Raw genomic sequence first — 17605 nt, forward strand, 5'->3', positions numbered from 1 at the left:
GCTGACTGCAAGACAGCAATCAATGACGGATCTGGAATCAAGGCCTTCAGCGTGGGATGAGCTGGTCCCAGCCTGGACTGTGTAACTCAGGAGGGACCCGTCCAGGCAGACTGCTGGCCACCGTGCCAGAACAGGTTGGGCAGAAGTATTGCAGGGCCCCTTCTCAGTCTGCTGCCCAGAGATTCAGGGGTCCCAGGAGCCTTCCCAGGGCTGAGGATTGTGAATTGCTACCAGGCACCAAGAGGGAAGGAAACACAGCAACAGGCTTGCTTCCTTGTCTGTTCTCAGGCTCATGTCAGCCAAGAGATCTCTCCCAGCCCTGGTCAGTGGATTCATAGATTATATATACATTAAGGTTAGGAAATGAAGTCTTCTATGGGGCTTCCATGGAAAACAGCCATCCGTGTCTCTAGGTAATGTATGACTTAGTGCTTCTCCTCTGACCTTCTGTGAGTTCTCGGATTCTTTTTTCACGCTAACTCTACAAACTGTTCTTTCCTGCCCACCCAAGGAGGCAGGAGCGGTCATAGCCAGAATGCTTCAGGACTCTGGGTAGCACAGGTTCACAAGGAAGTTGGGTTTGTCCCAACTACAGGATGTTAGTCCTCAGAGAAGGATTCAAAGCCACTGAGATCCATGCCTCATTCTCGTTCTTTCCATGAGTCAGTTCAGCCCATCCACATTCCCTGCTTTGCTGCTGGAAATACCTGATGGAGGGCTGCCCCCTTCCCAAGCCCTCACAGCCCTGCCAGCCTGAAGCAGCTGCTTTGTCCCAGTCCTACTCACGGAATTAACCTTCTGCTGCTTTATGGGGAGGGCAGATGGGTGGGTGACTGGGCCTCTCTGACAGTCGGGCAAGCTGGAGCCCAGTTGCCCTGAGCAGAGCTGCACAAACAGAGCTGGGGCCTTGGGGGGGTCAATGGGTATCTTTGTTGTTGGCCAGCATCTGCCCTAAAGGCCACCGCCCAGCCGGGCCCTCAGTCCCTTGCTGTGTCTGTCCCTCTAGAGGCCCCCACGGGAGGCTGGTTGAAAGCCCAGAGCTGCCCAGAAGGCTCCTCAGGCAGACATTGCACCAGCTGGGCACTCCTGCCAGGCTCCTGCCTCGACCGTATTCTCTGTGTCTTTGCAGCTGCTGCCAGGTCCGAAAATACTGTGAGTGGTGCCGGGCCCTCATCTGCCGGCACGAGAAGCCCAGTGCCCTCCTGAAAGGAAGGCCTGCTTGCTGCCACTCAGAAACAGGTAAGGGGCTGCATCGAGGAGGGGCCTTTTCCCCTTTGGGGGAGAAAATGACACCTTCTCCAGGTCAGGGCAGAAGTTCTTGGAGGATGAAGCCGGAAGAGGGAGAAAAGATGATATTTATCTACCAAGTCAGGTTTAGTTTAGCCTAATGCAGTGATGGCGAACCTTTTGAGCTTGGTGTGTCAGCATTTTGAAAAACCCTAACTTAACTCTGGTGCCGTGTCACATATAGAAATTTTTTGATATTTGCAACCATAGTAAAACAGATTTATATTTTTGATATTTATTTTATGTATTTAAATGCCATTTAACAAAGAAAAATCAACCCAAAAAAATGATTTCTCGTGTCACCTCTGACACGCGTGTCATAGGTTCGCCATCACTGGCCTAATGTGTGTTTTACTCAAAGGGGAGCTCTTTTCTCCTTACTGGTGACTGTGTGACTTTTAACAAGTTACATAACATCTCTAACCCTCAGTTTTCTTATTTTAAAATGTTGTGCAAGTTGAATAAGTACAGACATTAAGCATCTAGTATCGTGTATCCCCAACTGTGGATATGCAATAGATGTTCATTTCTTTTAAAAAAAACAAACAAAAATCACTTCCCTTTTCTCATCTGTGGAGTGAGCGATTCTCCTATTGAAAGTCTCTAAGGACTCTTCAAACTCTTAGATCCTGTGACCATCATTACGTTTTTCATTGTTTCATGCATGTTTTTCAACATCCTTAAAGTGGACTGGTCATCTAGACGTGAGCCAACACACATCTCAGGAGCCCGCATCTGAGCATCACTAGCTTGGGGCTCATGGAGCCAAATTGCTCCTTTATCCAGACAAACTCTGAGAAATCTCACATCAGCCATTTTTCTGCAATGCTATTTAGACCAATAGAGCCCATCATAAAAGTTTCTTTAGAGGAAGTAGTGGGTCAGGAGGCAATTGCCCCAGGCTGATCCACCCAAGGTGTCCTTCTCTGATAAACAGTTGACATTCCAGAAGCTCAAGGTTGCATGGAGAGCGTAGGGAGAAAAGCAACTGATGTGTTTGTTAAATCTCATGGTATCTGACCTGGAGGGAACAGAAGGCCCAGGAGCACCGTATATTTGTTTTTCATTTCAAGAACCACAGTAATTGTGCCAGGGCAGTTCTTTTGATCTGGGAGAATGCTAATCCGTTCATCCCCAAAATAGCCTTAACGAAGAGGAGGATTTGTGGGTGATATAGGTAAACTGAGTCTGCCAAAGGCCTTCTTGGGTCCCACCATGAGACCGTGGGAGGAGAGGGCAGTAGGATGAGAACCAAGGCCCCTGAAGGCCTCACTCACATCTCTCTTCCACAACTTCTGGGGCCATCCATTGAGCTAATGGAGGTAAATTTTATTTTGTCTTTTAGCACCAATAAAAAAGTTATTTACACCTTTTAAGAAAATTCATAGTAAATTTTGTACCATTTGTCCACACCTCAGCAGAGTCATTCGGAGCAGAGTTAGGTTTCTTCTTATTACTTCTTCTCTACCACATTTGAGAGAACATTAGCCTTGAGCCTGGGGATAGATCTGGCCACTGAGACTGAAGCCCGTCTCCGAGATGAGGCATACCTCCCCATCTCCGCAGGGACCTTGAGAGGGACCAGGGTAGGAAGTTGTTCAGGCCGACTGGGGAGCTGCTGGGAATGAGGTCCATGCTGCCTCACCACTACAGCCACAGAGGATGCCCTCAGGGCCCCCCACCCATTGAGAAACAAATGGGTCCTTTCTTGTATGGCCATAGAGGAAGTGATCCTACCACCAGAACCCTACACCAGCTCATGAATTGCCCACTAAACCATACTTTATGAGGGAGCTAGCCACATGCTGGGTCAAATCACTTCCAGTTGAATTGAGGCCCACAAAACAGGGTGCATCCCCATTTCTCTTCTGCCACAACTCATTTCACTTTTGGTCAGCCTTTTCTTTGGCACTGAAAACACAGTTTCAGAAGCTGCTTCCCCTGAGGTTGAACCTGCAGAATTTGGACTTGGGTCTGAGTGCCCAAGAGAACTTGGTGACCTTGGCTGATGCATCTCTAAGTTTCTGTCTCAAGCCTGTTTGGCCAGCGTGGCTGGGGTCTGGCCCACTGAACTGAACCTGTTTTTTCTTCCTCGCAGTGGTCTGAAGAGCCCAGAGGAGGAATTTGGCCAAGTGACTGGGGCAGCCCTAATGAAGAATGGACTTCTTCTGGACAGCCCAGCAAGGGATGCCTGGGACGTGCTGACAGACCTTCCTACTCTGCCGGCAATCACCTGTGCAGCCTTTTGTCTTGTGTGGGCCTTCCTTCAAAACTCTGTCAAGAACCTGTCTGCTTGGGGTTATTCAGTGTGACCTAGAAAAGAATTCAGTGGATCACAGTTTAAAGGCTGGTCAAAAAAGAACTGCAAGGGGTGGACTTCCCGTTTACCTATACAAGATGTGTGTGTCAGTCAGCCTCTGAGTCCAGGAGTTGTTGTCTTCTACCATTCATGGATGCCAGGCTGTGTTTCAATGGACCCACAACAGCATGCATCCTGCCCAACACCGGAGATTCCTATAGTTGTTACAGTTTTTTCTCATCCATTTATTGGGGAAGAAGGTGGAGAAAGGGTAACTGCTTATTGTTATGGGAGGATGCCAAGTTTAAGAAGAGCTGCGTCTGTCCTCTGTCCAGTAGACCCTCAACCAGCCCAACGTCCTCCACAGACACAGGATATTGAGGACCTTCCCAAGTCACCACCACCCTTGGAGATAACTTCTTATTTATTAGCTGGATGATGTTTTTATTTTTAATCTCTCAAGTCAATGTAAAAAGCATAAAAACTTTTAGACTTCTACATTAATGATGGATGTCTTGCTGGCTGCAGAGTTATACCAATTAAAAATGTCAGGCCTCTTTGGGACAGCTAAGGCTTAGGAAAAGCTACCCAGAAGGTACAGAGATGGAAGCAGAGGTTGATTTGCTGATGGGGTTCAGACATTGTGCCATTTAAGACACAAAGCCGGTAAATGCCCCTGGGTACATTCTGTGGAAAGGTTAGCCAATCCAGCAGCGTAGATGTGTCATCTCAGTCAGGGAGAGAGGAAGAATGCTCCTGTGTGTGGGTCTGCACGGGTTAAACACAAGACTTGCTACACTGCTCAAAGACTAACATGAGCCCTCCGAGAGCCACGGGCATTTGGGGCCACATTCATGAAAGGGGGACTGGGCATTTATTTTCCATTTTGTCACTTGGTTGATTTGTTACTTCATTTTTAAAAGGAAAAATTTAACTTTTCTATTGTTAAGCATGAGGAGAAATATTTCAATGATTTGTTTTCATCCGGAATGCTGGTTTTATTAACAAAAACTCTAACAAGCCATGTCTACTGTGAGAGTCTCACTTTCCCCTCAGAAAAGGGCGGAATAGTTCTCCTGGGCATTAGGGTACATTCTGACCCACTGGCCTGCCTGTGGGAAGCACTGCTTCCCTCCTGCCAATTAGTGGGGGGGGGGTTCATCCCTAGGAATTTTCATTAGAATTCGGGAACTGAATAACAATGAAATAACGTACAAACTCCTTACATGAAGAAAGTCTTCTTCACTAATATTCAGAAAAATGAAAGATTTCTACCAATTAACCCTTCAGCGCGTTGAGCTCCTCACATCCTGAAAGTGACCAGTTGATTTTGTCTTCCCCTAATTCTTCTTCCCCAGTCTGTCTATTTCAATGAATCTTCTCTTCCTTTCTTACAGTTGAGACAATTATATGACCCATGTCTTAACTTCGGCACTTTCATTGAATCATGGTACACCCAAAGCACTGAGAGCAGAAATAGGATCTGTTTACCAGTTGGCCCCTAACCATGTAATTGACACAGCTCACAGGTTTTAATTATAAAAGAAAATAAGTCTAAGTTTGCATTCCTTGGGCCAGTCCTACAGATATGTGGGCTGAAGCTGGTATATGTAGCATCTCGCTCAGAGACCAATCCAGTTGATTCCAGCTTATAGACCCCAGTGTGCACTCACTTTTCCCCTCAGCCTCTGACAGTTTGAATGATCTAAAGAGACTAATGGAAGTGGAGTAGTGTTACTTGTTAACTTGAGGTCACATTTTTTTCTGTAGGATGATCTTTCCCCAGTCTTTTAGAGACTCTTTGAGGTCTGGTTGCCTTTAAAAGGTTTGGATTGACGTGAAAATGTTTGTGAGGCTTTCTTCGCTAGTGAATGGAAGGATTGGTATCTGGTCTTTAGGCTTCCAAGAGCTTTTGCAGAGGTGTGAGAAGACACGGATGGAAGTGGAGGGAACCTTCTTGCTCCCCTGTAGGGTCTTTGAGTTTAGTGTCTGTGAATGTCCTGGTCCTCAGATCCAAGAAGTCACAGCTGCCAGCGCCCCTTCCTTGTGCCTGTACAAGCATGCAATGAACAGGCTCGAATGGGCGCTTCCCTAGACATGCCTCTGGGGTCAGTCCTCTGCAAACCAGGCCTAAAAAGAGTTGGAGCCGAGTTCAGGGTCAATGCAGGCCTGGTTGGACCTTTGTCCACTTCCCAGGATATGACACAGCCTTACTTCTTTAGGTAATTTCTAGAAATCAGATGGCCAACAAGCTTTGGATCCCTGAGCCATTTTATGGCATTGATACCTCTTTGGTTAACTGTAAAATGCCCCCATTTCAGGATAAAAATGTATCTTCTAATCCATCTCTGCGGGTTCCTTGTGTTTCCTTGCTTTTTAGAAAGCCAAGTGTTCATAATGATCAGAGAATCATTCCCAAGACCTGACCTGATAGGTAGCCACACTCCTGGGAGTGGGAAGCACAGCTGTTTCCATGTCTCCCTCAGGAAAAATGAGGAGACTCCATTTTTAAAAGGGGAGGAGATGCTTCCATATCTTTTATGGAACCTGCTCTACAAGCCATAACTTCAAGCATATTAGCAGAAAACATTGTCCTCTAGATTGAAGACATACAGCAGCCAATCCTGATCTGGAAAACATGTCCAGACACATGTGGAAAAAACAAGCTATGAGCTTGCCATTGTGTTCCAGCAGAGGAGGTGGGCAGAATGCCCCCCAAGTCTATTTTCCTGAGAAAGGAGGAGGAGGTAGGATTGACACACCCCCACCCACTTTGGTGAGGGAAGGGAGAGTGTGGTTCTAGAGCTTCTTGGGAGACTATTCTCTACAAGTAGAAGTGTCTGGCATCTCCAACCAGGTCTTCCAGGGCCAGGTTGTCTCTGCACATGGGCTACTGGTGTTTTTCCAGGCAATTTTGGCAAGAATGGGTCAACCAGACTCCGACACTGCTCAGGGGACCCTGACCCTTTTAGTAGGATCTTGGCTTTGGTTTTTCCCAACCTGCTCAGTAAAGAGGGGTAGGGGGGATGATTCAAAAGCCCAGGACCATGGGGGACATCACAGAAACAGATAAACACCTATGTTTGCTCTTAATGTTCTAACATAAGACCTATATTCTGTAGCCACTGATTTTTACCAGACTCTCTGAAAGATCCCGTGGTAAGCACACACACAGTACTGAAAAGCGACCCCTCTTTCTTATGTAATAACTGACTGAAGTGTTCAACTTTTCATTCTCTTTATTATACAAACCTGATGCTTTTTTTTTTTTTAGAACTTGTTACTCAGACTTCTGTATATGTTGCACTGAAAAGGTTAATATTTAATGTTTTAATTTATTTTGTGTGGTAAGTTAATTTTGATTTCTGTAATGCATTAATGTGATTAGCCATCTTTTCCTTAATACCTGAATTATTTAAAGAGTAGTGAGCAATAGAAAATGCAGTTGCATTTTTTCATTGATGTGCATTGTTCCGTTGTACTGTACCTTGTTTGAAAAAAAATGAAGGAATGAACTTTTGTTTTCCTAAATCAAGACTGGAACTTTTCTTTCATGAGCATTTTTTTAATTTTTTCAATTACAGTTGACGTATTATTTGTTTCAGGTATACAACATAGTGATTAGACATTTATATACCTTACAAAATGATCACCACAGTAATTCTAGGACCCATCTGGTACCATACATCATTATCACAGTATTATTCACTATATTCCCCATGTTGTACTTTACTATTTTTATAACCTTGGGCATTATTTTCAATCTCTCCCAGTGATTTAATCCAATCCCTATTACCCTTTGGAATATACCAGGCCCCAGGGAGCAGATGGCATAGGAGAGGTTTGATGCCTGGGGCTGCAAGTACCTCATACCCACCCAGGGCATCCCACCTTGGCCCATATTTGGGTATCCTTAATGTCCAACAGATGTTAGCCCCTGAGCACTCTGGAAAGCTTGGGCCTCCTTTCAAGTGGGATCATCAGAGGCAGGGAAGTGAGAAGACACCTGTGGCAACAAGGGCCATGAGGAATACCATATGGCTAAAGCTTGAGGTCATACACAAGTGGGCGGTGGCTTTTCCGGGAGCCAAATTTTGAAAATGGGAATTAAAACATAGCGACATTTATGCTGAATGGGAAATAGGAGAGAGGGGAAAAGTCCTCTTTCAGTACATTTGCTCCAATGGAAGCTTCAGGCTCTGATGTGCAGCTGCACAGCTAACCTAGGATGAGAGGAGCCCCTGCTGCCATGAAGTCTTTGTGGCAAGTTCAAGTCCTTTGAGAGAGGCCCTCTCAGGAAGTCAGAAAGATGGAATTGAGAGCTGGGCAAGGGGACAGCTCCACTAATCTGGGGGATGGGTACGTGATGCTGTGTGCAGATGATGTTTCACTGAGTTTTTCACTTGAAACCTGCATCATTTTACAAACCAATGTCACCCCAATAAATTCAGGTTTTAAAAAGAACAGGTTTACACCTCACTCTCTGTGAAGCCTACCGGGAACCCCATGGAGAACCTTCCCAACTCACCCAAAGCACATCCCAAGTCCATAGATTGGAGACTTCACATTATTAAGATGGCAATACTCCCCAGATTGGTCCACAGACCCAAAGCAATCTCTGACTTTGTAGAAACTAATGCACTGATTCTAAAATTCATACGGAATTACAGGTTATCTGGACCAAGCAAAACAAAGGAGAACATAGTAGGAGGACTCACAGTTACTGATTTCAAAGCTAACTACAAAGGAATGGTAATTAAAGCAGTATGGCACTGGCACAAGGATAGCTTAAATTGCTTTAAAGCATAGATCAGTGGAATAGAATTGAAAGTCCAAAAATAAGCCATATACCTATGGCTAACTGATCTTTGATAAGGGTGCCAGGACAATACAATGGGAAAAGAGTCGTCTTTTCAACAAATAGTGTTAAAACAACTGGATGTCTACCTGCAAACTAAGGAAGTTGAACCCCTATCTCATACCATATGTAACAATCAACTCAAAATAGATCATAAACCTAAATAAGAACTAAAGCCATAAAAATTCTTAGAGAAAACATAGGAGTAAATCTTCTGAACTTAGGCTAGAAAATGGTTCTTAGCCAGGACACCAAAAGCACAAGCAACAACAGAAAAAATAGATCAATTGGAATCCAAAATAATTAAAATCTTTTGTGTATAAAAGAACACCATCAAGAAAATAAAAAGATAGAATGGGAGAAAATATTTTTAAATCATATATATAATAACAGTCAAGTACCTGAAATATATGAAGAATTCATAATTCAACAATAAAAAGACAAATTAATTGAAAATTGGCAAAGGGCCTGGCCAGTGTGACTTGGTGGTTGAGCATCAACCTTTGAACCAGGAGGTCATGGTTCAATTCCTGGTCAGGGCACATGCCTAGGTTGTGGGCTCAGTTCCCAGTGGGGGTCTTGCAGGAGGTAACCAATTAATGGTTCTCTCTCATCTTTGATGTTTCTGTCTGTCTCTCCCTCTCCCTTCCTCTCTGAAATCAATAAAAATATATTTTAAAATGATAAAAATAAATAAATAAAAGGGAAAAGGATTTAGATAAACATCTCTCCAAAGACATATAAATGGCCAATGTGCACGTGAAAAGGTGCTCAGCATTATTACTCATCAGAGAAATGCAAACAAACCACAGTGAGATACCACTTCACGCCCACTAGGATGATTAGAATTAAAAAATCAGATACTAGTAAGCGATGGCAAGGAAATGGAGAAATTAAACCCTCATATATTGCTGGTATGATGCAAAACGATGTAACCACTTTGGAAAAAGTCCCTCAAATTATTAATCATAGAGTCACTATCTGACTCAGAAATTTTGCTCCTAGGCATAGACACAAGAGAAATTAAAATGTTCACACAAAACCTTATGCATGATGTTCATAGCAACATTATTTGTTATAGCTTAAAAAGCAGGGGGGAAACAAATGTCCACCAACGGTTAATGGGGTTTCTTAAATGTGGTTCTATTTTCATGAAATGTCTAATATATAAAATAGGCAAATCCATACATTAGTTATTGTCTGGGGCCAGGAGAGAGCAGGAAAGAGTGTCTGCTATTGAGTATAGCATTTTGGGGGGGAGGACATTAAAAGTGTTCTAAAATTAAGTAGTGGTGATGGTTGCACAACTTTGTAAGTACACTAAATACTGCTTAATTGTATACCTAAAGAGGATGAATTTTATGGTATATCAAATACATCTCAATAAAGCTATTACTAAAACAAAAAAGACAACTAAAGACCCCATTACACAGAAAAGGAAAAAACAAATCATTTGAAAAAGTCATTGAACTAAAGAAATGGACTGAAATTTTGATTGTTTTTGTCTCAACACAAATATACATTTGCCGAAAATACTGTTGCTCAGCATGATGCAATCAGGTTCAAAACATTCAGGACAAGTTAGTTGAAAACAAATAATTTTTCTTATAACTGATGAGAGCATAAATCTGAATAATATCATATGGTTAGCTATGCTTATTCATGGAACCCAGTAGGTGTTAATGGTTTTGGCTTTGCAGTTTTTAACATAAGAATTTTGGGACATGTGCTCACGTTAGACAACATTGGGAAATAAATTATTTTGCATTGAGAACATTCTTGAAAAGTTTAATGTAGACAGGTCATAATTAGTCAGCATAATTGCTGTGATGTTGATGTTAACATGGGACTATCTTATGAAACTTACTTCCACGGCGGCATTACTCAGCAAGGAAGCGGAATTTAAATTCGTTGTGTCATTCCCCAGGAATGTCTTTGTTGCTAAAAGAGTAAGAAGAGAACACAAGATGGATGTAATAATTAACTCTATGTACTAGATTCCCACTCCAGCTTGACCCAGACAGTTCAATGCACAATGAATTGGCTGTACAATATGGCTGGGTGCTGCACTACACAGAGGTTATGTGGCTAACTAGTGTCTTGATGTAAATGCAATTTTAACTATGGGGAGAGAAATTACATCGTTCATGCATCTGAGGAAAGGTCTCCACCTCAAACTCATCGATTAAAATGGAATCAATTCTTGGTATTTTTCTTTGTCAAGAAAATACCTTCAGAATGACTTTGAAGAGCATTCGCAAGTAGTTCCTCAAATGTATGATTTGCCTTGATTGTTCTAGAGAAACTATGACTTTGGAAAACTTATGTGACAAGAAATAACCTGGCTCACTTTCCTCCACATTAAAAGAAAATGAAACATATCTTTGAATCGATATGGGGAGAATTATAATTGGAATTCATGTTCTACAAAGAAGGAATGAGAAAACAAAAATATTTCTACTATTTAATTTGATATTTAAAACATAATTGTCAATATCATTTATATCATAGATGGTTTTCTTCATAGATCAACAAAAATAAAGTTTAATAATAGAGTAGCTTATTTTTTCTATTAGGCTTGTTTTACTCAATTATGTAACTTCCCTCATTCCTGCAGGCAATTTTACCCTTTTGTGTAGACTTATACAAACATTTATACACATATCAGAATTTTTTCACTAATAAATGGATTATATTATAAATTTTAACTATTCAATTTGCTATTTTTTACGTAATAATAATACATCATGAACATCCCTCAACGTCAATAGACATCAGTCTAAATCAGCTATTTTCAATCTTTTTCACTCATGCTATACATAAACTAATTACTAAATTTCTGCAGTGCACACAAACATATATTATTTTTGGCTGATCTGACCAAAAATAGGTGTGATTTTGATTCATTCACACTAGACGGCTATTGTTACGTTGGCTGTTGTCATTTTTTTATTTGATAATCTAAGGGAAATGAGATCAGTGCCCCTAAGTAAGTAGCCAGGTAATGAATGTTTTAAAAATTCTTGCAGCACACCAGTTGAAAATTACTGGTCTAAATTATTCTCTCATAGTTATGTAACATTTAATTGTGTGTATACACTCCATTTTATTCAGCCATATGACTATTGATAGACATTCAATTTGTTCTTAGTTCTTTGCATCCCAAAACGATATTATATATACATCTCTAAATACAGGTACTTTCATTTCTTTAGGATGGAGTCACACATAGGAATGGCTAGGTCAAAAGACATATATGTATCTGATTAGCAGTATACAGGATGGGGCAAACGTAGGTTTACAGTTGTGAGTACACAAAGCAGAGTTTACTCTTGTATTATTACTTATTAATTGTTGTGTTGTTTTCCATATGAACAACTGTGAACCTACTTTTGCCCAATCCTGTATTTGGTGACCAGTGTCAGCACTGTTCCTATATTATTACCAGTACTAACAGAGGCTTAAACAAATAAGGATTTGGTTTTCACACATAACAAGGATCTGGAGGTAAATAGTAATGGGTTTTGGTTGAGGCCCCCAAGCTCTTATGTTTTTCTGCTCTACTATCCTTAGCATGTTGGCATTTTGCTCCATGCTTGTATCTTCATGGTTACAAGATGGCTGTAACGACACCCACAGTTGTACCTTCCCACAGACCCTGCAGCAGTCTTTGCCTTATATTTTATTGACCAGAACTGGGTTATATGACCACCACTAGTTGCAAGGGAGACTGGGACATTGAGTAACTGGAAAACAGGATTGTCATTACTTAAATTAATTACAATTTATCACCTTGCTTCTAGCAACAAAATTAGAATTCTAATGGCCAGGAAGAAAAAAAAGCTGTGGATAATGGCTAGATAACTAACAGTGTCTGCCATCCTGTGTACTTTGTCTTTTTAATTAAATTTATGGGAGTAACTGTTTAATAGCATTATATAAGTTTCAGGCGTACAATTTTATGATGTCATCTGTATATTCCATTGTGAGCTCACACCTAAAGTCTAATCTCTTTCTGTCGCCGTATAATTGACCCACTTCACCTTTATCTTCTCTCCACTTCCTTTCCCTTTGGTAACCACCACGCTGTTGTCTGTGTCTGTGAGTTTCTTTTTGTTTTGTTTTGTTTTCATTTGTTGCTTTTTGTTCTATATCCCACATGGGAAAATATTTATGGTTTAATGTGAGGGAAAAGTTAAGGTGCAGAACTGCATGTATAGTGTGATGATTATGTTAAAACAACTAAATTCTGTCATTTAAAGAAAAACACAAACCAAGTAATAGTGACTGACTAGGTCACTATTTAGATGATGTTATGAATAATTTACTGTTATTTTCTATATTTTATTAACAATTATAATGGGAAAATAAACATTTTTACAATAACTGATACTTGAGAGACTGTGCTTAAGTGTTTTCTTTAGTTTATAGTTAATTCCCATGAACATGTTTTCATGGTCAAGTACATAGGCTGATTAAGTCCTGCCTCCACCACTGAACTTTGGGCAGGTTACTTAATTTCTCTGCACCTCATTTCCTCATTATTAAAATGAGAGTATTAATTGTACCTAAACTCAGGGAGGTTTTGTGAGGCTTAAATGAATTAATACATAAAAGCTTTTAGTCCAAAGATTGGCACATGGCAAATGCTCAGTAATAACTATTGTATTCATTATTATTAACAATACAAACAATTTGCATTACATTTCTATTTGCTTTATTGTTTTCACCCTGATTAATCCCTGGGAATCATGTTATATACACACAAAGCAAGATCTCACTCATCACAGGTGTGCTGTGAATGATCTTTGAAGCGGGTTCCCACTACCATGTCAAGTGCATGTTAAGAGAACACAGTAAAGATGAGGGGAGCCAAGTGTTTGAAGAAAGCTGGGCCAGCCAGGTGTCATCGCGCCAGCTGCCTGGGAAATGCATTCAGACCTGTGCCCAGCGACTCAGCAGTCATTGCACAAGGCACAGGGAACACGCCCTCGGGGATGTGCACGGAGTCACAAAGCAGGTATAGTGTGTCTGCCAGGGCCCCCACCCCTAAACCAGGGGGCAGTGAGAGGTGACAGACACAAAGATGAGACTCGGAGGCCATGTGACAATGTCGTTCCTGAGGGACTCAGCAGGCCCTACACACACACACACACACACACACACACACACACACACACCCCTTTTGGTTGCCCTGGAGGCACCTGCCCTGGAGAGGACAGCCAGAGGGCCTTGAAAGGCTGACTAACCACCGGAAATTATGGTTCGGTGAGTACTTTGCAGCAACTTTCCAGAACTGGGCATAGACGTACCTGGATCCTTTCTTCCATTCCTAGCCTGGCCACCTGAGTTCAACATTTGCAAGAGTGTAGAAGCTTCCTACCCACTCCCAGAACCCCTAAGGCAGTGGTTCTCAACCTGTGGGTCGCGACCCCTTTGGGGGTTGAACGACCCTTTCACAGGGGTCACCTAAGACCATCAGAATTATAACACATATATAATTACATATTGTTTTTGTGATTAATCACTATGCTTTAATTATGTTCAATTTGTAACAATGAAAATACATCCTACATATCAGATATTTACGTTATGATTCATAACAGTAGCAAAATTACAGTTATGAAGTAGCAATGAAAATAATTTTATGGTTGGGGGTCACCACAACATGACGAACTGTATTAAAGGGTCGCGGCATTAGGAAGGTTGAGAACCACTGCCCTAAGGAGTCCAGGAGCTTTTGTGGATTAATATTTATTTAATTAAACTTTCCTCAAAGGACTCAAGCTCAGGGCACGGCTTAAGTTTTATTTTAGTTCCACCTAAAGATCTGCAGTGACTTAGCCTTGGCGGTCTCCCTAGATTTCTCGCTCTGCTGGTTTTTCTTTTCCTATCACCCCCCACCCTGCTCCCAAGGGTGGGATGCAGGCATTCAACCACTATAGTAGGATAGGAGACAAAGGAGCCCAATGTATAGGAACAAACACAGCAACCAGCCAAGACTCAGGAAGGACTTTTATTCTGACAGAATTAGAATATTTAAGGTGACACAAGACAAGGCCCTCACACTGAACCTAGACATCACCATTTGAAAGTAACTTTGCAGAGAGCTTTTAATGATGAGGGGGGATGCTCACATTCTAACATCAGGGTTGCAGGCTTGATCCCCAGTAGGGGGAGTGCAGGAAGCAGCCGATCAATGATTCTCATCGTTGATGTTTCTCTCTCTCTCTCCCTCTCCCTTCCTCTCTGAAATCAATAAAAATATTTTTTTTAAATGGTACAGATATACAATGGAATTCTATGTAGCCATTAAAAAGAATGATCTAATCTACAGAGTTGGGAGATGTCTAAGAGATGTTGTTAAATGAAAACAAATAAGTAAAGCATGGCTTCATTTTTAATAATCTTTTGTACGTGCAGAGCTATACAAATATACATGTTTTGTATACACAGAAAAAGACACTAAACCAGTGATTCTTTTTTAAATGTTATTTTTCAATTACAGTTTGCTCAATATTATTCTGTATTAGTTCCAGGTGTACAGCATAGTGGTTAGGCAATTTCATACTTCAAAGTTTTCCCTGATTATTTCCAGTACCCACCTGGTACCATAGTTATTACAATATTATTTACTATATTCCTTATGCTGTACTTTACATTCCTGTGACTATTTTGTAACTACCAGTTTGTAATTCCTAATTCCTTTAAGTTTTTCACCAAGTCCCCCAACGCCTCTCCCCTCTGACACCCATCAGTCTGTTCTTTGTATCTATGAGTCTTAAGACGGTAGTTCTTAAAGTGAGGTCCACATACCAACAGCATCAGCATCCCTAGGAAATGTATTAAAAATGCAAATTCTCAGGCCCCGCCCCAGACCAACTGAATCAATCTCCAGGGGTGAGGCCCGGCAACCTGATTTATAATCCCTCCAGGTGATTCATCTGCTCACTAAAATTTGAGGATCACTGCTCCAGAAAAAAAGCATTTTTCTGGAAGTGGCAGAGACATAGCTTAGGGGAAATTTTCTACTCATTTATTCACTTCTGTCCTGTTGGGGGAAAAAAAAAAATAATTATATTAGTGAGGGATGTTTCTCAAAGTCATGTACACATCTTATTAGGTTGTACTAACTTATCAGCTGAGTCAACTTCTGCTTGTGGAAAATCCAATATGGAAAAATTCCTATTTGTGAAGCCAATAATGTAAGAAGATAGCTATATTACTAGTTTCTGACATCACTGGAATAAAATAAAATGAACACATGGGTCAGGAATTGAACTTGGCTCTGCTGTGTAAGCTGAGGGAAGAGAACTCAGACTCAGAGTCTTGATTGCCTCATCTATCACTGAGGGTGACAGCAGCCGCCTTGTCTCCTCACAGGTCATGGGGAGGAGCAGTTGACACACAGACAGCATACTACTTATTGCCATATTATTAGTACCAACGTTTCCTGAAACACCAAAATGCCTCCAACAACTTAGTCAACTCACTCCGTTTTACAGAAACATCATCATTGCACAAAAATTGTCCCCGAATGATCCTCCTAAGGGCTCTTCCAGAGAGCCTTGGCACATGCCTGTCCTGACCACTTTTACTACTAAGACACGAGAAACTTGATGAGCTGGAGAATCAGTGCAAGTGATTTCTTTCCACCCATTCCCAGCCCTCCCGCCCATCCACCTCGAGCCTGCTTTGTGCGGTGTGTCTCTTTTATGGTCTGTGAAAGGCCTTCTTCTCGTCTCTCACCTCTCTGTCCTCAGACAACAAAGCAGCCTTTTCTAGTTGCACAAAGTGCTCATTGCTTTCTTGACCCATGAGAAGACGTGGAGCAGAACAATAATGTGCTGCTTCTTTCTGCTCCAATAAAAAAAGTTATGAAACAGGAGCCTGGGGCCAAAGCAGGCTCCCTGTTGTGTGTTTTGACAAAGAAATCATTTCTGTACGCACAGTCGCTGGGCAAATGGCAGTGAGTCCATGTGGCACAGATCACGGAGCACCTGCCCTGTTGATGGGGCCCAGCTAGGTGCTCAGAGTAGCAGGCAGGACTCTGGCCTTCCATTCAGAAAACCCCTAAACCCACCCCCATAGAAGAGGGTGCAAAGGTCTGCCTGTAGCTGCATGGGATTGGAGGCCCCTGAGGCCGGCCTCAGCTCCCAGCCCTGTCCCACCAGGCCTGCAAGGGTCTCCATCTACCTACAGGGAAGCTATTGGGACAAATTCTCAGACCCCCTTCCCCTCCCCCTGAAATACTGATTTAGTAGATCTGAGGAGAAATCCTGGAATTGGCCTTTAAAAAAAACAAAAAACTTCTTGATTAATTCTGATGGTCAGCAACACTTAGGAACCAGTCTTACAGCCATCTAAAATGTTTCCATCTCTGAAACCTTGACTCTCCCAGGCACAACTGGTGTCACCATCCACCTGTTCTTCACAAGGGCCCTCTAAGGGAGCCCGTGCCAATACACACCTTCTCTCATTCCCCCAAATGTGAGTAGGGGTCAGGTCAACTGCATCCAACTCCAGGTTGGCTACTTACTAACTAGCCCATGTACTTGGGAAGCTGCCTTAAGCATTTGAGCACCAGTGTCCTCAGCTATAAAATGGTTGCTCTTCTCTCCTAGCCTCCATTCCTTTCCATTTTTCTTTCCTCCACTCTGCTTCCCACACCTCTCCCCTCCTTTTGCCAGAAACAGCGCTGGACTGAGGGCAGGTGTCCTTATGTTCTAATCCTGGCTGTATAACCAACCAGGGGTGTGACCTCAGGGCCGTTATTCAGGATTCTGGACCTCATTTTCCTCATCTGTAAAATGAAGGGATCAGAATAGACTTTGTCATTGTCTCTAACCTCTCGTCAATCTCTTCTTCACTATGGACATTCATAGTAGCCTTTGCTCTGAAAGTCTAAGTATGACTTCACCACACCTACCTATCTTAGAACAGAGAAGGGAGACCAGGCCAAAGTGCCTGCATCTTCCCTGCAGGTGATTTTTTAATGTATTTTTTGTTGATAGTATTACAGATATCTCCCATTTTGTGATGACTTTTTTTTAAAGAAAAAGAAATAGCTTGAAGAAATTTCATTCAGAACCTTCAATGTTAGTGTGAATTGGTAGTGAACCCTTTTGAAGTTTCCAATTATAATTGTGGATTTATTTCTT

General features: G+C 42.0%; 1 protein-coding gene across 3 annotated transcripts in view; it reads left to right on the plus strand.

The window, feature by feature from the left end:
- TGFA (transforming growth factor alpha) overlaps nt 1-7121 on the plus strand; it is a 97442-nt gene extending 90321 nt beyond the window's left edge. For all 3 annotated transcript variants that reach the window (XM_036334203.1, XM_036334205.1, XM_036334204.1), the window contains 2 exons: nt 1130-1239; nt 3386-7121. In XM_036334203.1, coding sequence (XP_036190096.1) covers nt 1130-1239; nt 3386-3393 — 118 coding nt within the window. In that variant the 3' untranslated portion in view covers nt 3394-7121. The remainder of the gene's footprint in view (nt 1-1129; nt 1240-3385) is intronic.
- Nucleotides 7122-17605: the final 10484 nt, after the last annotated feature.

This window comes from Myotis myotis, unplaced genomic scaffold (genome assembly GCF_014108235.1).
Source record: "Myotis myotis isolate mMyoMyo1 unplaced genomic scaffold, mMyoMyo1.p scaffold_m19_p_14, whole genome shotgun sequence".
NCBI classification, from domain to species: Eukaryota; Metazoa; Chordata; class Mammalia; order Chiroptera; family Vespertilionidae; genus Myotis; species Myotis myotis.